This window comes from Balaenoptera borealis (assembly GCF_965194805.1).
Source record: "Balaenoptera borealis genome assembly, chromosome: 20".
Taxonomy (NCBI): domain Eukaryota; kingdom Metazoa; phylum Chordata; class Mammalia; order Artiodactyla; family Balaenopteridae; genus Balaenoptera; species Balaenoptera borealis.
This window is the reverse complement of record NC_138879.1, coordinates 49070363-49093917: the sequence shown is the minus strand read 5'-3', so window position 1 is coordinate 49093917 and position 23555 is coordinate 49070363. Positions and strand designations below refer to the sequence as shown.

The 23555-nt window shown below is 51.2% G+C and overlaps 1 protein-coding gene across 13 annotated transcripts in view; it reads right to left on the bottom strand.

Moving 5' to 3' along the window:
• RAP1GAP2 (RAP1 GTPase activating protein 2) overlaps window positions 1-23555 on the bottom strand; it is a 215481-nt gene that overhangs the window by 86185 nt on the left and 105741 nt on the right. For 7 of the 13 annotated variants that reach the window (XM_082370628.1, XM_082370634.1, XM_082370638.1 and 4 more), the window contains one exon: window positions 16008-16110. In XM_082370628.1, coding sequence (XP_082226754.1) covers window positions 16008-16110 — 103 coding nt within the window. The remainder of the gene's footprint in view (window positions 1-16007; window positions 16111-23555) is intronic. The other 6 variants (XM_082370633.1, XM_082370635.1, XM_082370639.1 and 3 more) reach the window with 1 other exon arrangement.

The window sequence follows — 23555 nt, the reverse complement described above, 5'->3', positions numbered from 1 at the left end:
TCTAAAAAGACCCAGCCTCTCCTACTGAACCATGAAGGTGGCCTGAGCTAGTCATAGCTGAATAACACCCAGCTACAAAAGATGCTCTTGTCCTTAATCCTCAGAACCTGTGAATATGTGAGGTTAATGGTGACAGAGGGAATTAAGGGTGCTGATCAGCTGGCCCTGAGGTGAGAGGAGGACCCTGGATTATCCAAGTAGGCCCAATATAAACAAGAGTCCTTATAATAGAAGGAGGCAGAAGAGAGAGAATGAGAGAGATGGCAGTGTGGGAAGGACCTGGCCCAATCAATGTTGCTGCCTTTGAAGATGGTGGAATGGGGCTGGGAGCCAAGGAATGCAGGTGGCCTTCTAGAAGCTGGAAAAGGCAATGAATAAATTCTCTCCTAGAGCCTCCAGAAGGAATGCGGTCCCATGGACACCTCGATTTTAGCCCAATGAGACCCATCTCAGACTTCTGACCTCCAGAACTCTAAGATGATAAATCTGTGTTGTCTTAAGCTACTACGTTTGTCATCATCTGTTTCAGCAGCCATAAGACACTAATACAGACCTCTCGACAGATATAAGTCCCATATAACCATGGGCAGGAAGGAACTCTGACACTCTAGCACCACGCCCCTGCTCTGCAAAACTGAAATGTTCTGTGACACATATTCACAGTCTGGGATGAACGTTATTTTGATATTTTGATAACTGCCTTGAAGCTCTTTGCTGATCTTCAGGAAACCAGGTGTGGACTCCTGACCTTCACTGGGCCTGGGACCCATAAGCAAGGAGAAAGGCTGCCCAAGAGATGGCAGAGGACCATGCCATGCCAGCAGGACTTGGGACCCTGCCTGTCCATGACAACTCAGGCTGGACCGATGACCTGGGAGGCCTGGGTTTCAAGGTTCCCACCTCCGCTGCCAGCACTAACCTCAGGCACCCCCAGGCTCTGGATCCGTGGCTCAGCTTTGCCCTCGGGGTGACAAGGCCCATCCCTGACACTTACTGAATCCTCCCAGGCTTTGAAGACCCACCTTCCTGCTCTTCAGATCTCACCATGGTTCCTGACCTGCTTTCTCCTTCACTATTCTAATGTCTGAGGGACCCACTCTCCCCCCACCCCAGACCCCAGGACACATCCCCTCATGGGGAAGTGACAGAGAGAGGATCGTCCAAAGATTTTCTGCTTTTCTGAGCATACCCAGGCCACCCTTGCTTCCACACCCAAGCAGGGACCACCAGACCACTCAGTGGAGGTCATGTCCCATCTTGGGTCAGTCTCGGAGATGGTTTCTGAGGCTTTGCCTCCTCCTAGCCATCATACCCTCAAAGGGTAGGCATCACATCTTCCCAGTTCAACAAAGGGCCATCAAGCATGAGGAGACGGAGCTACACAAGGCATAGCTCCTGTCTCCTACATCCCACAGCCTGGCTCTCCCGACCACGGAATAACCACCCCAAAGGGACCCTCAAATGCTGTCCTGAAACCCAACTGGACATCCACAAGGCAGTGATGCTGGGAGCCATCGGGGGTCCAGTGGATTTTCAGAATCATCATCTCTGGGGCGAGATGCAATGCTGGTCTCCTCTGAGCCCAGGCCACCCACCAGGGTGAGCCCCTGGGAAGGGAAAACTCTAGAAACAGTAGTAGAGCATCTGGAAAAGGTCCTAAACCTGGATACCTTTAGGCACAGGGAGGATATAAGGCAAAATAGTTGGAGAGAGCACATCCCTCCCAATAGTACGGAAATCAATTTTTTAATACCATGTTGGTCAAACAAAGCATATCTGAGGGCAAACTGGGCTCAGGCCTACCAGCTCGTGATCCTCAAAGAAGCAAACCCAGCCCATCCACCTCACCTCCTTCATCCCCTTCCTGCCTTTTCCCACATGCTTTCCCTCCTTCCCTCTCCTCTCCCCTCCCCTCCCCCCTCCTATTTCCCCTCTCCCCAGTCCCTCCTCTTTTCCCCTTCCACAGCAGATGATGCCACCGGGCCACCCACCCCTCACTCCTGGCTTCCCATTTAGAGCCAACCAGCCATCATATTAACATCTGACATTTCAGAAGCTTCTCGGTCCTGCTGCCAAATCAAATCAGCTCAGCCGTCTCATTTGCTAGCAAACCCAATTCACTCCCGCAACAGGTTCTGCTTCATTTCCACGTGGACCTGGGCTGGAGCTCTTGAAAGGCTTCCTCCACCTCTCCACATACCTGGAGATGCAGACCCTGGCAGCCCAGGCTGCTGGTAAGGGTATGGCAGTTCCCCTCAAAAGGAGTGAGCCACGCCGTGCACAGACTGCACTACCGCTCCTCCAAAATCACCTGGTCCTCATATCCCAAAGAAGGGAGCCAAACACTATGTATAAAGTGGAAATAATTTATTTAAAAAATATTAATGTCACCACCCTCAAAGATTTGTTTGGGGACTTCCCTGGTGGCACAGTGGTTGAGAATCTGCCTGCCAATGCCGGGGACACAGGTTCAAGCCCTGGTCCGGGAAGATCCCACATGGCCGTGGAGCAACTAAGCCCATGCACCACCACTACTGAGCCTGCACTCTAGAGCCTGCGAGCCACAACTACTGAGCCTGCATTCCACAACTACTGAGGCCCACGCACCTAGAGCCCGTGCTCCGCAACAAGAGAAGCCAGAACAATGAGAAGCCCGCACACCACAACGAAGAGTAGCCCCCGCTCAACGCAACTAGAGAAAGCCCGTACGCAGCAACGAAGACCCAACGCAGCCAAAAAAGAAAACCAAAAATTTGTCTGTATTTTTTTAATAAAATAATTTAATAGAACAATTTACCTCATCTTTAGAGGACTCTTACAGGGGTTACTATCTCTTCTGGAGCAGAAACATTTATCTAAACTTCAGTGACTCCTTCTGAGCCACCTGGTTTTCTCTTCACTGGTTAAATGCAAATAAAATCGAATTTAACTCTTTTTTATTACAAATGAGCACAAACGGTGCAATCCCATTTATTTATTTATTTGTTTGTTTATTTATTTATTTATTCATTTATGCAATTTCTTTTTTTTTTAACATCTTTATTGGAGTATAATTGCTTTACAATGGTGTGTTAGTTTCTGCTTTATAACAAAGTGAATCAGCTATATATATACATATATCACCATATCTCTTCCCTCTTGCATCTCTCTCCCTCCCACCCTCCCTATCCCACCCCTCTAGGTGGTCACAAAGCACCAAACTGATTTCCCTGTGCTATGCGGCTGCTTCCCACTAGCTATCGATTTTACATTTGGTAGTATATGTAAGTCCATGCCACTCTCTCACTTTGAGAGGGTGTGGAGAAATGGGAACCCTCTTGTACGGTTGGTGGGAATGTAAATTGATACAGACACTATGGAGAACAGTATGGAGGTTCCTTAAAAAACTAAAAATAGAACTACCATATGACCCAGCAATCCCACTACTGGGCATATACCCTGAGAAAACCATAATTCAAAAAGAGTCATGTACTACAATGTTCATTGCAGCTCTATTTACAACAGCCAGGACATGGAAGCAACCTAAGTGTCCATTGACAGATGAATGGATAAAGAAGATGTGGTACATATATACAATGGAATATTACTCAGCCATAAAAAGAAATGAAATTGAGTTATTTGTAGTGAGGTGGATGGACCTAGAGTCTGTCATACAGAGTGAAGTAAGTCAGATCCCATTTATTTATGCCTCTGTCTGTGTGCATGATGCCGAGATGTCTGGAGGTTTAGCAAATGGTAATGATGAATATGGCTGGATGGTGGGATTATTACTAGAGTTTTGTTTTGGATTTTTTTACTTTATACTTTAAAATTGCTTACATTTTTTTATAAGAAGCATGTATCACTTTATTTAAAAATAAATAGGGTGTAGGGTGAGGGATTGCTGTTCACTTGCAAAAAAAAATCTTATAAAAATTCTCCAAGATGGGACTTCCCTGGTGGCGCAGTGGTTAAGAATCCACCTGCCAATGCAGGGGACACGGGTTCGAGCCCTGGTCCGGGAAGATCCCACATGCCCCGGAGCAACTAAGGCCATGCGCCACAACTACTGAGCCTGTGCTCTAGAGCCCGCGAGCCACAACTACTGAGCCCGCGTGCCACAACTACTGAAGCCCGCATGCCTAGAGCCCGTGCTCCGCAACAAGAGAAGCCACCGCGATGAGAAGCCCGCGTACTGCAACGAAGAGTAGCCCCCGCTCGCCACAACTAGAGAAGGCCCGCGTGCAGCAATGAAGACCCAACACAGCCATAAATAAATAAATAAATAAATTTATTTTAAAAAAAAAATTCTCCAAGAAAATACTGGGCTTTTTTAGTTCAATGCCACATTCTCAAGGCTGGATCAATCGATGAGAATTCATAAATCACCTATTATGAGTATGTATTAAGCACCGACCACTAAGTGTTTATGAAGCACCTGCTCTGGGCCCTTTATGTACCAGGCCCTGTGACAACAAGGATAGGAGAACATGTCCTGCCCCCTTGGGCCATGGAGCTGGCGCTGCATTGGGCCAGTTCCTCCCAGTCCTGCTCCAGCAACGCCCTGCCCCATCACACACATACACACACCTGCAGTCACACCTGAATGACCTCCAACTACAAGAGTAAGCAGGTGCTGGTATAGCTTCTGGGCCTCACCAGGCTCCCATCGGGGGCTCCTGAAAGAGGGCCGCTCACACCCTATAGTGGGTTAAACGGTGCCCCCCAAAAAAGATATGTCCACCCAAGAATCTGTGAATGTGACCTGATTTGGAAAAACGGTCTTTGCAGGTATAATTAAGCATCTTGAGATGAGAGCCAGGTGGATCCAGGTGGGCCCTAAATCCTTATAAGAGACCCACAGACCCAGGGAGAAGAGAAGGCCATGTGAAGACGGAGGCAGAGAGTGGAATCATGCAGGCCCAAACCAAAGGAATGCCTATAGCCACCTACACACCTACAGGAAGAAGCAAGCAAGGATCTGCCTCCTCTAGTGCCTTTGGAGGGAGCTCAGCCCTGCCGACACCTTGATTTCAGACTTCTAGCCTCCAGAGCTGTGAGAGAATAAATTTCTGTTGTCTTAAGCCATGAAGTTTGTGGTAATTTGTTACAGTGGCCCCAGGAAATGAATACACACCCTAAGGCCTGAAACTCCATCTCCACACTCATCCAAGAACAGGGAATCTACTAGGGGTCCAGGGGAAAAAAGCCAACAGGAGGGGGACACACAGGAGGTACCTACGGGACTCATATTGCGGGGGTGACTCCCTCCAGGAACAAACACAAAACCCACTGTCCGCTGTCCCACAAAGCACCAGACACACTGGGCTTGAGTGTCAGGTCAATGACATGACCCCCAGGCACGCATGGGGTGGGGATGCGAGGCGGGGCATGGAATCTGGCAGGACCCCACTCCTGAGCCGGTCTCAGTGCAGAAGTGTCTATGGCAGCCAGAAGAGGAGTGGGATAATCAACGAAACCACCCCACAAGCATTTAGCTCACTGCCCACGATAAAAACCACGAGTATCCATCACATACCAATATAACACCTGTGTGGTGTTACATTGGTATGAAGCCCTTGCCCACCCGCTTCCTCCTGTAATCCTCACAGCAACCCTACGGGGTGGGCTTAGTCCCACAGATGAAGGAACTGAGGTTCCTAGGATATGACCGAACTGCACAATGTCACACAGTTGTTACTAAGGCCCAGGGCCAGGCCCGGGCTCTGTATGCCAGACCCAGGATGGTCCATCAAGGAAGGCAGGACCTAAAACAAGCAGGGATGTTGTAAACTAGAGGCTAAGTTATGGGGTAGGACAGCTGCCAGGCCTTCAAAGGCAGGTGGCATGACTAGGGCTACAGCAGCATTCGAAGCATCCCCAAGGAGACGCCCTGAATGCCAAGTGCTCTATCAGGGCACAAGGTTAGTATCTGTCTAGAAATATAGCCTCGTTTCAATACTAGCCGCAGGCAAAAGGAATTAGGAAGGAACCTTCTGATGGGGACAAACAGATTATAAAATGCATTCCAAGGCCAACCCCGGGACTCTCCATGGCCTTGAATTATCCAGATCTCCACTCAGTCCAATCCTAAAATCCTTCATGAGGACACTGGCCTTACAGGTTCTCCCTATCACCGTGGGGACCACCTGGTCTGTGAACACTGATTAGCTCAGGGCAGCCTGACTTCAAGTGATGGGAACATGATCCAGAGGGATGCTTCCTTCCTAAAGACCCCTCCCCTAGGTCCATCTGAGTTTGTTGGGCAGGATCTTTGGTTTTGGCCTTTTTCCAATACCCTTACTGTCATCCATACTTATCAGGCAGGGTTTTGGGTCTGATACATAGGGCTCAGGTGGGGCCAGTCACACAAAATGCAATTTCAATTTTTGTTCATTGGTTATGGAGAGGCACCTCAGTCCTGGGTACCAGGCAGGGCATCAGGGAGTCCTGAGGAGGAACTATACTAGCAATAGAAAAATCAGTGTACTTCCTTCCAGACTTCCCCTCCGAGCACTGCTGTTCTCTGGAGGAATAATAAGTACTAACATTTCTGCAGCACACACCACGTGCCTCTAAGTGATAAATGTACATCATCTCAATTAATCCCCATAACAACCACACGTGGCAGGTACTCTCATATCCCTACTCTACAGATGAGGACATTGAGGCCCAGAGACGGTACACAGCTAGGAAGTGGCAAAGCCTTACACCAGGCAAGCTGGCTCCAGAAACTGTGTTCTTAACTGCTACTCCATATGTGTCACCTTTTTGAGAAAGAGCCTCAAAGGGATCTGGGTCCAGGTCAAAGGAACTGGATTAACCTCCATGATGGAGGAGACCATGTGGCCTGTCAGAAGGAAAGGGAGATGGGCTGGAGAATCAAAGGAGAGAGGTAGGGTTCCCAGAGAGACCATTCTGGAAGCCCAGCTGGCCCGCTCGCCTGAAACAAAGGAGAGGAGGAATAAGGCCCTAGTGAACTGGATGCCTAAGCCAAAGCCTGAGGTTTGGGCTCCGTTCGCAATTTCTAGGAGGCAGGGCGCCCCCCGGGGCCTCCAGTTCAGAAGGCTCCACGGGAACAGGCAAAGGACTCTCATGTGCTGGTGGCTCCCAGTTCCCTAGAGAGAAGCCCTCTGTATGTTTCTCAAGGGCAAGAACTACATCATCATCATCGTCATCATCATCACCATCAACACCACCATCATCATCATCACCATCACCATCACCATCATCACCATCATTATTATCATCATTACTATCACAACCACTTACTGAGTCCCCACTATGTGTTAAGCACTCCACTAGCTGCGTCATGGTTTACCTCATTACTCCTCACACCCGCTCCTCCAGGTGGCCATTGTCCTCATTCTACAGGGGAAGAAACCGGAGGTCAGGGAGATTAAGTAACATGCTCCCATGACTCACGGAAAGCAGTCTGGAGTGTGGTTAAGACAGCACAGGCTTCCGAGCCACACAGACAGACCCGAGTCCAAATCCTGGCCCTGCCCTCACCAGCTGTGGGACATCGAGCAAACAACTTAACCTCTTCCGCCAAGTTCAATCAGAGATGCCAGAAGCAATTCATCTCAAGTGTCAGCTCCAAATGACTGGTGGTAGCTACCTGCAGGGCTTTGTTGGAGAGGATTCTGAATCCACATCTAAACTCATGGGCAAGGGTGCCATGATCATGACTAACATCTGCCATAGGGGCAGAAGCCTGGTGGGATGGCACAAGTGTCACACATTTGCCAGCCCTGATCTAGAGAAACATCACGGCTTACAGAGACAACCATACACATGCATGGGTGCGTGTATATAGCCAGCAGATTTTTGACTAAGGTACCAAAGCAACCCTAAGTCTTTTCAATGACTGGATATCCATATGGGAATAAATGGACCTAGACACCGGTACCATCAGGCCACTCAAGATGGCTATTCTCTTGCTCACTATACATCCCCCTGCTCAACCAGTCCCTGCCTCACCTACACCCTACTCACCTGACAGACTTTCCCTCTTAGTCATAGAGCCTAATCAGTACATGCCTACATACTTGCCCCCCCCCGACGCAGCTAGTTCTATTCTTTAGATCAGAACACCTCCACCATGATAGCGTATCAAAGGGGCGGTGAAGGACATGCTCCTCTGCTGGTTTCCCTGGTAACCAATGAGCCAACCTGATGTCAAGTCAATTCCCCCTACAACGGGTATCCTCCCACTCCCCTCCAGTAGTGAAGACTGCTGCCTTGTCCTGCCCTGGTCTGCCTCACACAGTGGGGTGTCATTCCAGGACCTTGCTTCAGACATGTAAGATCCCCTGTCCATTAAACCATCGATGGCTCTGTCACTGACTCTGGGCTCTTTCTTCTGTCTCGAGGCTGGGCGAGTATAAGGCTTGCTGCCCAACAATGCCTATATCATGCCATACAATTAAATTAAATTGAGATGGATCTTAGATCTATAGCTCAAACTAGACAACTTCTAGAAGAAAACATGGAAGAAAATCTTTGTGATATGGAATAAGCAAAGAAAGCTACAGACACAAAATGAAAAAAAATCCATAAATTGGACATCATCAAAATTAAAACTTCTGTTCATCAAAGACACTGTTAAGACAAGGAATGAGCTTGTATCTAGAATATGTAAAGAATGCCTACAGGAAGACAAACAACCCAATTTTAAAGGGGGAGGAGGGGCAAAGGAACTGTAAGAATGGTCCACAAGCATATGAGAAAGTGTTCAACGTCATTAGTCATCAGACAAATGCAAATTAAAGCCACAATGAAATATCCCTCCTTACACACCCACTCAAGCGGCTAAAATTAAATAGACTGACAATGGCAAATGTTGACAAGGATGTGAAGCAGTTAGAGCTCTCATAACACTGCTGGTAGAGACATAAAATGGTACAACCACCTGGCTAAAAGTTTGGCGGTTTCATATAAAGTTAAACATTCACCTCCCCTTTGACCCAGCCATTTCCCTCTAGGTATTTACCTAAGAGAAATGAAAACACATGTCCAAAACAAAACAAAACTTATACCAGAATATTCAGAGCATTTGGTTATTCATTATAGCTCAAAACTGGAAACAACCCAAATGTCGCTCAACAGGAAAATAAACAAACTGTGCTGTATTCATACAGTGGGGATAAAAAGGAACAAACTACCGATAACACTCTACATCATGGGTGAATCTCACAGATATTATGCTGAGCTGGACACAAACAAGTACAGACTATGTGATTCCTTTTATTTTTTTTTTTTAATCTAGTTCCCTGACCAGGGATCGAACTCGGGCCTCCCTCACTGGAAGCAGAGTCTTAACCACTGGACCACCAGGGAAGTCCTCAGGACTCCTTTTAAATTCAGTTCTAGAACAGGCAAAACTAATTTACAGTGGAAATAAAAAATCAGAATACTGGTTGCTTCCTGAGGGGCGGGGGTTGGGATTGACTAGGAAGGGACATAGTGGAACATTCTGGGGGAAGAGAAAGGTCTTCTATCTGAATCAGAGTATGGGTCCCATGGGTGTATCCACTAATAAAAGTACAAAGTTAAGATTTATGCATTTCAATGTATGTAAATTTTTAAAATTCCGGTTACACCTAAAGTAATTTGCAAGAAGTGTAGGCTCATTGGCCTTAAAACAATGAACAAAATCAGGTACAATATACACATGTGCACACATGAGGGGTGGGTTCATGCAGGTGGTGCACACACAGACATCTCCCGGCTCTCTAAGCCTCCAAGGTGCCCCCCAACAGATGCAGAACCAGGTTAAGCCCCCCTCGCATCTGCGCTGCCCTTGGGCTCCCCTGTCCACTGGCCTGTATGAAATCAGAGGCCTCCTGGGAAGTGGTTCCTGAGGAGACAGCATCTGGACCAGCGACATAAATAGGGTCTGTGTGGGGACCAGAGACAGCTCTCCTAGGAGGGCCAACAAGAAAGCCAGCTGAACCTCCTGCAGCGGTGGTCATGGGCCGCAACAAATGCTTGTCCCAACTGTCACGCCCCCCACTGCAGAGCTTTCTTGAAGAGGGGAAACCAAACCCCCTTGCTGGTGTCCTTGAGCCCTTCTTGCCTCCGCCCAAGAGGGGTCCCAACATCCTTCCCACAGACGCCTCCTCACCTCGTTCATACAAACTTGGTAGATGTGACAGGGGCTGACACCCCCTGACTCAACCCTGACAGAGGTGGGTGGGTGGTCTCTTCTCTCAGTAAGAACAGAAGACAGGGCAGGAACCAGAGGCAAAGTAAGAGATGGCATCGGGCCTGGGGCAGTGCTACAAGCTGGAAAGGAAACCCCAGCGCCTCCCCACCCAGGACAGAAAGTGGCTGGTGGGCAGTTAGGGAGCCTGGGAGGGCAGGAGGCAGAGACCCAGCACAGCTCTGCCCACAGGGAATGAAGGGAGTGCAGAGGAGGCACCTCTGACCTCCACTTTCTTCCCCAACATGTGGGGACTTTGCACCTGCCTGACCCATCACTGAGGGTTTCGAGGGCATCGGTGAGTGATGGAGAGCAAAGTACCAGGGGGGCAAAGCAGGCGTGAGACTTTCTGCTCCCCCCACAGCGGGCACCCCAGGCCTCCTTGTTCTCTTCGGGAAAGGAGAAGGTCTGGGGTGGAGGAGGCTGCCCTCAGACTGGCACAAAGAGGGATGGAGAAGGCTGAGAAAGGGTCACCTCCCAGCTGATCGGGCCAGCCCAGGCCTGCTGGGGCTCCAGAGACGAGTGTGACAATTCAGATCAAGGACACGCCAAGTCCCAGCATCACCACCTTCGACAGAACGCCCCGTGCACTTACTGTGAGCTGGAAAAGGATCAGGAGGGTCAATCCCAACCCCTTCAAGCCCAAAAGGCTGTTGTATGGTCGGTCCCAGGGGGTCACTCAACCCCCGTGCTTGCCATTAGGGTCCCTTCCAACTCCCCCACCCACCTCCCCATGAAGCCATCCTCACTCCCCTCCCCCCCACTGAGAAGCCACATGACACACTGCAACTTGTCACATGCTCAGCCATATGGTTTCTTCTGCTCGGTTAAGGCCCCCCGAAGACAGCCGGTTCTTTGAGGGACGAGGACGGCGGCCTTAGTTTGACCACACGGGGCCTAGTGCAATGCTGGGCACACACCCGCTCTCCTTGGTGCCTGGTGATCCATTTGGGCATGAAAACCAGATCATAAAAGATGTGGGCTTGGAAACAATCCACAGCATTCCCAGGGAGACAGCCCCAAGCCCCTCTCCCAGCCCACCCTGAGCCATCCACAGTTTGAATTCCGGCTGGGAACTGGGCTCTCGTTCTGCCCATCTGCTCAGCATCTCTTTGGTGGCTTTTTCTCAGTTTCATATTAGCGAGAAAAAAAAAAATTCCCTTGAAAACCACAAACACAACGAGGTGGAGAAGGGGGCGTAAAGGACCAGTTGCAGCAGGCAGGCCAGTGGGGGGCAGGGGCCTGGGGAGGGAGGGGCGCTTCTCGGGCTGGAGGCCAGCTTCTGCTCCAGCAGTCCCTTCCCAATGGGGGAAGCAACTAGAGGAGGTTGTCCCTGGTGTGTGGGGTGGGATGAGAGCATCTTATCAAAAATGGTTTGGGTCTTAGAACTGAACTTACTCTATGACTACAGGAGGAACACAGCTATCTTCAATGGGACCTTGGCCAAGTCATTCCCCACCTCCTGGCCTCCAGCTTCCCTAAAAAGGAAATGGATCACCCATCCCTGACATTTTGTGACTCCCAAGCTAACCAATACCAAAGGGGTTTCACTGCCACCCCTAACCCAAGCCTACACTGCCAAGGGAACCAAATGAGACCCTCCTCCACTGCCCAGATGCTGGGAGGGGTGGGGGGCTGATGGAACTCCAGGGCCAGTGACCCTGGAGAGATTCCAGCCTCCACCCTCAGTGTCTCAGACCTCGACGTGCAGTAATAACCTGGGGAAGTTGGGAGGTATCAGCAAAGCAGAGGCCTAATCCCACCCTGGAGAGGACATCGCAGGCGGGAGCCCAGACCTACACAGGTGACTCCACAGGTGAAACTGATAGGGAAGGAGGGGGCTTCAGTCCACATCTTGAAGAACACATGTATTCAGGCTTTTCTTTTTTTTTTTTTTTTGGCCGCACCGTGCAGCATGAGAACTTCCCCGACCAGGGATCGAACCCGTGGCCCCTGCAGTGGAAGCGCGGAGATTAACCACTGGACGACCAGGGAAGTCCCTGTATTCTGGCTTAATTTAGAAAAATATTACCTGGAGAAAGAGGGTCTGCTGGGATAGGAGATTCAGACAAAACCAGAGGAGTGGAAGGGAAGTGCCTGCTCCTCCAACCTGGATTCCAGAATACTTAACACACCATAAACATCTACCAGAACCAGGAACCCACAGAACAGGACGCAGTCGCTGCCCTGAACTCGATGCAGGGACGCGCTGGGCTAACAACATGACTTGGTAAATGCAGTCCCGACACGGCTGCTCCCGCCGTGCTGAGCAGGCTGGGGAGACATAAATGAGCGTCGTAGTTGTAAGTAGCCACCGGGACACTGACCCCAGAGGCCACCGTGAGCTCCACATGGTACCTGGCCTCGCCACCGTAGTTGACACACCTGCCCATCTCTCTCACCCTGTCCCCAGCCTCGTCCACACCAGCCTTTCCCTGGGGAGGCCACCCCAGGAATCTCCCATCTTCTCACTCCATCCTCTCCCTGGAGAGTTCACCAACCCACCCACCCCTCCACCCCCAGCTTCAATTCCCATCTCTGCAAAAATGGCTCCAGATTTTTATCTCCAGTCACACCCTTCTTCTGAGCCTGGCCCCCAATGACACCCCCATCGGTGTCTCAAGCATGTCCAAGTCAGCACTTAGAACTTAAATCCTCATCCTCCCTCCTGGGTCACCCCCTCTCAGAGAATGGCTGTATCGTTTATCCGGCTGATCCAAACCTGGGACCATTCTTGCTTCCTACCTCTCCCCAAATCCTCATATCTCACCAATCCACCTCCTGGGAGATCTCTGAGATCTGATCACTTCCAGGTGGTCACAGGCCCCTCAGAGTCAGTCCTCTCCCACTGGACTCCTGCAGTGGCCTCCCAACTCACCCCACTTCCACTCCGTTCCATCCCACACATCCTCCACACGAGCCGGGGTTACTTTGCAAAAGTCCTGTCACCTTACTCTTCTGACTAAAATCTTCAATGACTTCAATGCCCCTAGTTAGGATAAAGCCCAAAATCTTGAGCAAAACTTCCAAGGGTCTGCCCCTTTGTCCCTAACTGTGAGTGCTCTAGCCATTCTTGTTCCTTGAGAATAACCTTCTCTCCTGCCTCAGGGAGGACGGAGCCTACAGTAGTGCTTCTGGAGCTGTAATGTGCATGTGAATCACTAGGGAATGTTGGTAAAATGCAGGTCCTGATTCAGTGGTCTGCAGTGAGGCCTGAGAGACTGCATTTCTAAGGAGTTCCCAAATGAGGCAGGTGCAGCTGTTCTCTTGGCCTCACTCTGAGTGACAAGCATCTAGAACACTTTCCTCCACCTTGACTGCACTTCTGCTTCACTAAGTCCTACTCCACTCTCAGGGTTCACTTCCTCAAAGTCCTCCCTGACCCTCTCCAAGACTCGATTAGATCTCCCCTCCACAGACCTTATATTGTCCTAGCTATGCTGTGCTTCTCCTTTGGAACATTCATCACACGTAACTGTCCATCCCTCATTCCTGAAATTATTTTTTCAACTTTTGTCTCCGTAGCTGGATGACAAACTCCAAGAGAACAGGGATCATACTGCCTTGTTGCTACTAGGTCCCCAGTGCTCAGCACTAGACCTGGCACATGGTCAGCACGTGTAGTAGAAAGCTGTTGGTCTTGCCTGCCCTGCATCTGTTTCCTCTTCCTCTCATTGTAGCACCTTCCATTTTCCTTTAAACCGCCACCCCTCCCCCATTATCCGTTCTTACAGTTTAGACCAGGGATCCCCAACCCCCGGGCCGTGGACCGGTACCAGTCCGCGGCCTGTTCAGAATCGGGCCGCACAACAGGAGGTGAGTGGTGGGCAAAGCTTCATCTGTATTTACAGCTGCTTTCCATCGCTCGCATTACCACCTGAGCTCCACCTCCTGTCAGCATTATGGTGAGTTGTATAATTATTTCATTATATATTACAATGTAATAATAATAGAAATAAAGTGCACAATAAATGAAATGCGCTTGAATCATCCCGAAACCATTCCACCCCCCCACCCACTGCCGGTCTGTGGAAAAATGGGTCTTCTACAAAACCGGTCCCTGGTGCCAAAAAAGTTGGGGACAACTGGTTTAGACGGTGGGCAAGAGACCCAGGTCTGGCCAATCAGAGCCTTCCATCTCTGAGACAGACATGTGACCTAAGCCCAGCCAATGAGTTTCCTCCCTGGGACTTTTGTTAGAACTACTGGGGAAAAAATGATACTCTTCTTTCCACTGGAGTTACTTAGCAAGTAGGAGCTACTGTCACCATCTGCCACCACAGAGCCAGAGCTTGACAGAGGATGAAACACAGAAGAGAAATGGTAAGAGACGGATTTCGAGGATGCAGCCGTGCCTGGAATCTATACTTGCCATTATGAAGGCAATAAATTTTCTTTTATGCTTAAGCCAAAGCGAGTTATGTTTCTGTCACTTGCCACCAAGAGTCTTGACTAACACAACATTTAAATAAATATTGGGTGTTGGGTAAATTAAATGAGCACATAAGTAAAGCCTGCCAAGAGAACTCAGTGACTCCTCCTAGGAGACTTTCAGAATTCCTCCCTGCAAACTCCCGCCATCCATGAGCAAAGAGACAAACATCCCACACCCAACTCTGCAGACCAAGGGACTAAAACTCAGAATGGCGATATGTGTCAGTAATTCCCTGTGCAAACAAGCCACCCCAGCACCTGGCTCGGATGCCAGCACTGTGACTAGGCTGATGAAGGTGGTCTGGCGTTCAATGCCCCTGGGTACCCCACCAGGAGGAGAGCAGAGCTGTCTCCTAGGTCAGCCCTGCACCCTACCCACTCCTGCATTCCTAATTCAACCAGGACAGGCTCTGACTGCCATTCTGTGATATTCTCCCGCAGTTCTGTGTGTGATGGGCATTCAATGTGGGATGATAATGGGAAGATGGCTTTTATCTACCTCCTTTGAGGGTATCACTTTGCAACAGATTAGGTCAGGGAAGAGGGGGTACAACAGGGACTCCCAGGAAAGAGATACCTAATTATTTCCCTGTGAGTCACCTTGTAGCAGAACCCCAGGACAGAGATGGGGGCTGGCCTAGATGTCCCCTCAGATGACTCAGGTGACGTCTTCAGAGCTAGTCCTCACCTGGCAAAGTGAGGGAAGGAGGGAGGTGCATTGCTGCTTAGGCAGGAATACTGGCTGAACCAAAGTCCTCCCTGAGGGCCAGCTCAGGCCCATGTGGCCACCCTGCCAGGAAGACTGAACAGTAAAGGGGAAGAGCTCGGTGTAGAGAGGATGCAGCCCCCTCAGGGTCCTGGGATGTAGTCTCCCAGGAAAGAGATTTGTGAATGAAGTGCTAATAGGAAAAGAATTACTGGCTCCCAGAACCTCCAAGGCAACTCTCCCACAGAGATTAGGGTGACAGGGCCAGCCCAGGAGGCCAGTCAGAGGCAGGTAGAGCAGCACACAAGTGCCATTCAAGTCCCAGGAGGGTCCCAGCCCCAGGCAGTCCTTCTGGGCAGTAGCCCCGTAAGGCTCCCAGCTGCATTCTGAGTGTCTCCACTTACTCCCGCCTGGGCCCCTTGTGCCGGAACCTACAGCTCCACAAGGCCTCTCGCTAATCACCAAGCATCCCGCCCACCCCATTCAGCCCCAGTCTATTTCCTCACTGCCCCTTGACACCCCTGAATCTCACAATCACACTTTCCTCCTACATTGGTAATCTCAAGTGGACGCTGCCTTCAGAGGTGTGGAGACACTCCAAGGCCCCCATGGGGACAGAAGCAGCCGCGCCAGGGGCCAAAGCAACAGCACTTTCGTCGCCCACTTCCCCTCCCCACTTACCAGCCGGAAGCCTCTTACCTTCATGGTGGGAGGCGCAGTGAGAGGAGGGGACAGCGGCCGGTCTGGGAGGGTCACATCCGAGCTGTTGGCCAGCTCCTGCTTCCTGTTAGGCCACAGAACACAGAAGAGGTGAGTGGGGGCCTGTCTGCCCCTCCCCTCTCTCCTCTAACAGCAGCTGGGCTGAAGGACACAGTCTAACACATGCAGAAAATAGAGCCGGTGCATTTCTTTGCCAGGATGTGCTAAAATCTTAGGCAGGGCTTCTCCCAGTGCGGTTCCTGCACCACAGCACCAGCATCACCCAGAAACCTGTTAGAAATGCACATCCTCAGGTGCACACCAGACTCCCGGGTGATGGGGCCCAGGAATCTGTGTTTTCACAGTCTCTCCAGGTGATTGTAATGCTGAGGTCTGAGAACCACAGGTCTAAAGAGATCCAGGACTGGGAAGGAAAAGAAGGGGAGAGGGGTAAACGTTTTCAATTCATCCTCCCTGGGGGGGCCCCTTTGTCCCTAAACACACACACACACACACACACACACACACACACACACACACACACACACACACGTCCTGGTCAGACTTTGGGAAGACAGGGCTGCCTACTGTGTATACTGCAGGTAAAACTTATTTTAGTCCATGTGGGCTAGGACCGTGGAGAGGCAGCTAAACAGAGTTGTGTCACCATGACAACACAATTGCGACAAGTCCGCTGCTCTCACACACTCCCCACTTTCCATCTGGCCCTTGCTGGTGACCAGGGAGTGCTGGTTTACAGTCCAATCAGTAGGGAGAATGCGTGCCACGAAAAAGCCTTCAGAGCAATGGTTACGCACAGGGCCAGCTGGGCAGAACCTGGGGGAGTCTCCGGACGAGGGACTCTGGTGTCCAGGACATGCCCTGGCTATATCTTGGGACAGGAGGGAGAGGCAAGGATAACAGAATTAAGAGCCTAAGAAGACCAGGCTGAGCCACAAAGCCCCCAATTTTGCAACTGTTTGCTTCTCCAGAGCCCCACCCTGAAGCAGCCAAGAGTCAGACCCCAACCTGGTCCCACTTAAATGACCAAAGGACCCCCACTGCCACCTGGAGAGAATGCTTCTGTACTTTGTTCCAGCCCATGTCCTGCCAGTGAGGGTGACAGCTCCAACCCCAAGCCCCCTTCATGAGAGAAGCCATGTTCCCTACAGACCCCCGCCCTCCCTCTTTCCAGAGGAAACCCTGGCCCTGGGGCTCAGACACCACCCCAGCCTGGCTCCCGTCAGCCCAGGCAGGCCCAGCTACCCTGGCACAGCCCCTGCCTGTCCCTGTCACCTGTCCTCCAGGAAGCCAGGTAAGGAGGCTGTGTGAACATCTGGCTTGGTGGAGGACCCATGTGACCCCATTAACCTCAACCCTGCCAATCCCCCTTTCTGCACCTCCATCTGCCTTCCTCCTCCTTTATTCCTGGACCTTGGACTCACTCCGATGACTGGAGAGTGGGGTCCCCTCCCTCCTGATCCAGTCTGTAACTAACACAAGAACCAAAGAGCCAAGACTCAACACTCAAGACATGCGCGCACACACGGTCACACACAAAGGAACGGACGCAGCTCCTTCTACTTCTCAGTCAGGGCCACCAGCCTCCCCTTGCATTTATGGCCTTGGATGTTACCACTGTGGGTAATGTCTGGCTGCTCTGGCCCTCGCCTGCCTGTGGATCCCACAGAGCTGGGTGGGAAACGAGCTTGCTTCCGCTAGCCACTCCTCCCTTTCCAAGCAGGCACTGCTCCTCCTCAATGGGCCTGCAGCCCGAGACTCATGATGACAGAAAAGGAACGGAGGAAAGATGCTCAGGGAAGGGAAGCATTACCCTCAGGTCCCCTGAGGTGAGGACGGACAGGGCAGTTCCTCGGTGGGTCTGGGAGCCTGGAAGGGAAAACCATGCAGGGAAGGGAGGGGAGGCAAGCCCCCACCCAGCATCTACAGGACTGTGTGGGGTTAGCTGAGGACCTCTGGCTTACTCCCCTGGAGATGGCTTGTGAGCAAACTTGACCAGTAGCCACCCTGGCTCTCTGGGAACACAAACCCTAGAGGAGGGCAATGCCAGCAGGTTTTTCATATCAGTGGTCGGGGGACCCTCATATACATAGTCACACTGGCCGGTTCTCTCCATAAGGTGGAAGATGTCCACGCCCGCAGGACCAGAGCAGCTGAGATTATTATCAAGGTCCCCGAGTCCCAGGCAAAGGGCCCTCGTACCCAGCCCTTCGTGGACTAAGCCTCTCTCCCCTGAGCCAGTCTGTTCTCTCTGGACCAGTCTCCAGGAAGCGGTGAGGACTATCACGTGGGAGCACAGGGCATCTGCCAGAATGATTTCCCAAATGATGCTTGGAGCCTGGAAGGTGCTGGAGCAGGAAGGAGCACCAGTGGCTCTCGGCCTCCTGCTAGCTCCAGGGCCCTGTCCAAGACTCCAGAGGGGACACCAGGCTGGGCAGAAGGCATGACCACTGCCCTCAAAAAGATCGGAACCCAGAGCACACGCACACCGATGGCCGCAAATTAGAAACTACCCTGCCTTGGTACCTAGATGGCTTGGAATGGCTTTACGGGAGGGAATGGGCCACACGGCACTAAACCCTACTCTCGACTTCAGCCCTCCCTCCTAGGAGCCAAAGGTACTTATTTAAGAGCTGACTGCCTGTTATGGATTGAATCATGAACTGCCTTAAAGATATTTCGAAGTCTTTTTTTTTTTTTGGCCGCGCTGTGCGGCATTTGGAATCTTAGCTCCCTGACCGGGGATCGAACTCGCGCCCCCTGCGTTGGAAGCACAGTCTTAACAACTGGACCGCCAGGGAAGTCCCAAGATATTTTGAAGTCTTCACCTACCTGTGAATGTGACCTCGTTTGGAAATAGGGTCTTTGTAGATGTACTCAAGTTAAGATATGGTCATTAAGGTGACCCCTTAATTCAATATGACTAGTGTCCTTATAAGAGGAGAAGGTGGCCACCTGAAGACACAGACACACAGGGAGAATGCCATGTGACAACAGGGGCAGAGGTTGGAATGATGCACCTGGAGCACCAAGGAAGGCCAAGGATTGCAGGCCACCATCAGAAGCTACAAGAGGCAAGGAAGATTCTTCCCTGGAGCCTTAAAGAGGAGCATGGCCATATTGACACCTTGATTTTGGACTTCTCACCTCCAGAACTGAGACAATAAATGTCTGTTGTTTTAAGCTGCCTGGTGTGTAGTACTTGGTTAGAGCAGCCCTAGGAAACAAATACACTGCCCAAGTCCCATGTTCTAGCCTTGGCTTTGTAATTGGAAGACCAAAACCCAAAAGGATGAAATCCCTGCTTCAGCCTCACCACCCCTGCTATGGTCAGCTGGGCTCCACCTCGCCCTGCCCCAGACCTCACAACCAATGGCATTTGCGTGTGAGCCACCCTCCCAAGGACAGCCCGGCCGGGCCTAGCCACCAGCTGGTGCTAAGATAAGACAGAGTAAGAACATGGTACTCAATGCAGTTCCAGCCCTTTCTCAGCCAAACACATCACACATACTGAGTGGTGAAAGTGACATGATTATCTCAAGAGATAACCTTGAATCTGCTCTAATTTATTATAAGCAAAAGGTAAATTATTAGCAGAAATGGTATCCTCCCTCTTATTTGTAATGACTTTCCTGTAACCCACAGTGATCTTGACACGGGTCATGGCACTAAGGGTGAAAACTGCTTCTCGAGCCAAGCCAGCTCACAGGCAGCTCTAAGGCCTCAGGGTCCCAGGCCTACCCAGGAACCCACAAGAAGAAGGGCTGGTGATAGAGGCAGAGGAGGGAAGCAGGGAGATTACACACTCAGCTATAAGAGAAGGGTGGTAAGAGCAGGTGTGAATGAGCAGGTCAGAAGAGCCTCCCGCCGCTGGGGTCCTGGAGGCGCAGCCCACTCAGCACCCCTCTGCCCCAGAGCTGCCTGGCGCTGAGGTTCTCTACTCTGCGATTCTCTCCCCAGCTGGGAGAGCTCAGGGAGGCCGGGAGAGGTCGTATCTGGCTTTAGCCAAATGTAAATCTCAGGAGGAAATGATCAAAGAGGCGGGAGAGGAAGCTGAGAAAGCAGGCGGATGATTCACCCAGATGGGGCTGTTCACAGGGAACTGGGCAGACCTCCAGGCAAAGACCCCACTTACAGCACCCAGGCCTCCAGGGTCCTCGCCTCCAGCCTCCAGTGTCTCTGCCCCAGACCATGTGAAGTCATTGCAGCTATCATCTCTCCCACATTTCTATGAAAAGGACCTACATTAAGAATCAAGAGATTCCTGGGTTCATGTTTGTCTCTACTTGCTACCCCACTGTGTGACCTTGGTTAAGTTACCTCACCTCTCTGTGTCCCAGTTCCTTCCTCTGCAAAGATGGGGGTGATAATGTTCTGAGGAATTAAACATAATGGCTGTGAAATAATATATAAAGTCCTATACAAATGTAGACCATTATTATTATAACTCATAAAATGGTGATCAGGTTTCCAAGTGGAAAGAGAGAAGCAAGGGTCCAGGGCTGTTTATGTGTCTTTGAAAACATTTCTGGCATCTCAAATAAGCACCAGTTCTAGCCCCGGGGATCTACCGTCAGGATCGTAACTATCGGTTAATAATCAACAACAGGAAAAATCCCCTGTAACAGCAGATGGCTCTGGGGCCAGGTTTAAGCCCTCTCTCTGGTACAGAGTTTCTCCCAAACCTACACACTCCCCTTGTCTGCATCTCCCACTACACCAGCTCCCCAGCCACCCTATGTTCGGCCCTGCTTTCTCTTGCTTTCCAAGTAGCCAAGCTAGAGAAATGCAAACAGCTGGCTGCTATGAAGAGCTTCCCAGGAAAACCAAACCAAAAGGAACGAGACACATTATCACAATAGCCAATAGGTGTAAATAACCCAAGCATCCATCAACCGATGGATGGATAATCAAAACACGGTTCCTCCACACAATGGAATATTATTCAGCCATAAAAAGGAATGAAGTACTGATACATGCTACAACATGGATGAACCTCAAAAACATGCTAAATGACAAAAGCCAGAAACAAAAGGCCACCTATTACATGATTCCATTTATACGAAATGTCCAGAATAGGTAAATCCAGAGACAGAAAGCAGATGAGTGGTTGCCAGGGGGCAGGGGCAGAAGGAGAAGGGGTAGGGAGGGTCTGCTCATGGGTACGGGGTTTCTTTTGGAGGTGATAAAAATGTTCTGGAACTATGCAGTGGTGATGGCACAGCTCTGTGAACATACTAAGAACCACTGAATTGTACACTTTAAAAGGGTGAATTTCATGGTATGTAAATAATACCTCAATTTTTTAGAAAGAAATAAGGATGAAGGGGCTGAATGGGCTCCATTTCTGTCATTCCTGCTGCTTAATTTTCTTCTCTGGCTGCCTTTTGGTGGCCCCAGGGCCCCGGGCTGTGTGCAGGGTCTTGCATTCTGGAGATGCTGAAGATGCTGAGTACGGTTTCCTGACTAATCCCACCTGTTGAAAGCAGTGCCTTTCTTCCCCACCCCCAGCGTTCTTAAGTACTTGCAGCATAGTACTTAAGAACTTAGGAGAGGGTTTTGGGGTTCCAACTTTTCACATTTCCAAACCCTGCATAACCAACTAGACCATAAACGATAGGAAATAAAACAAAATGAAATTAAAAAGCTTCCAGAGAAATCATCATAAGAAGGAGATACAATGGGAAGAAAAGGGAATTAGAAGCCAGGACTGGTGCCCACCAGCTCTAGCCGTGACAAGCTGGACCCTCAGAGTCTTATTATCTCTGCTTTCCCCTCTGCAGAATGGGCAGGCTAACCCCCAACTCCTGCTCCCTGCACTGGACTCGGAAAATTGCGCTCAACTCCTCACTATGACTAGAGTCTTAGACAGTTTTCGTGGTGGCAGAGAATTGTGTGGTCATTGGGCAAGCCGGGCCAGGGGGAGGGACGGGGAGGGACGAGCAGGGACCGGGCTGGGTATGGGCTTGGGATCCCTGCCCAGAGGAATCCACCTTGCTGTCTACAGAGACCCAAGGCCAGGGGCACAATCACGTAGCCCTCATTCCAGCAGCCAGCAGTGCTGGGGCATCCCTGTGGTTGGAAACATGTCCGAGAAGTTCTGTCCATCATGGCAGGACAGCCTGGTAGATGCTGGAGTAGAGGGCCAGGCTCCAGCCTCGAGGGAGGCGGGCAGGCAGTGTGTACAGTGGATCAAAAGCCCTGGCGTTCTGGTCCAACACACCTGGATTTGAATTCCAGTGCCACCCCTGATTAGCTGTGTGACCGTGACCAAGTTATTTCACCTCTCCCCACCTCAGCTTCCTCATCTGTAAAATGGTATAATACTACTCACCTCCTTGGGTGGTCTAAATAAGGCCTATAAAGCACTTAGCACAGTGCCTGGTCCACAGCAAAAACATAATACCTGGCCACCATTGTCATTGCCAAGGCTGCCGTCAGATAAGCTGGAGGGAATGGGCATGGTGGCGGGGACACGAAGGCAGAAAGCCAATCAGAGAGCAGAGAGGAGGCAGGGACGGCTTCAAATCCGAGGGAACCTGGATGCCCACATACTTCAGACAGGAGAGTCCAGCCACTGTGGGTGGGCCGCCAGGCCCTGGCTTTGTGCACATGGCTTGATCCCAAGCCCCAAGGGCCCAGACATGGAGGTGAAGACATTACTGTCCACACTCTGCTGGGGCCAGTGTAGAAGGGGAGAAGGATGCCAGCCCAGCAGAACGGGCGGGGTAACGGAGGGAGGGAAGGGGACACGGGATTCAGGAATGAGAGGCTCCAACACGTGGAGGGATTGAGTCCCGATCCCCCCCTGGAGAGCCCCTTGGGAAGGAGCAGGTGTTGTTCACCTGTCCGCACCTGGCAGGGCTGGCTCTGGTGACACATCCCATTCCCATGCACACTCTAAGAGGATCCAGGAGACTCAGAGCACAACTCTGGACCCTCGAGGATGCAAAACTCCCCAGGGAATGCAACCCCAATCCCACCCCACCATGCCCACCCAATCCCAGGGTTCACAGACGCAGAGACCAGCAGAGCCGGGAGAAACCAACAGAAGCCACCCGCCAGCCTGATCATGGTGACGAGGGCACTGAGGCCCGAAGAGGCAGAGGGAGATGCCCAAACCCCGCAGCGAGCCTCTCTCTTCTTCTCCTGAGAAGAGCTGCGGCTCCCCCGTCACCTCAGCATGAACGTGGGAGGTGAGCAGGTCACGACATCTCAGGAAGAACCTGAGGAAGCACGGCTGGTTTACGGACAGACGTTTATAAAGCATGAGTGCCGGGGCCCTGTGTGAGGGGAGAGGTGGGGCAGGGGCCCCGGGGATCTACGGGTCTACGGCTGCGCAGGTGTGCCCGGTGTGACTCAGCCGCAGGCCAGCACGTGGGACCAAGGGGAGGCCGGGGCGATGCTCCGAGCCTGCAGCTGCAAAGAACATGCTGGCGTCTCTCTGGGTGTGTAGGGGGAGGAGGGCACTGCCCTTCCCTGGCGGACCCTGAATCCCTAAACTGGGCC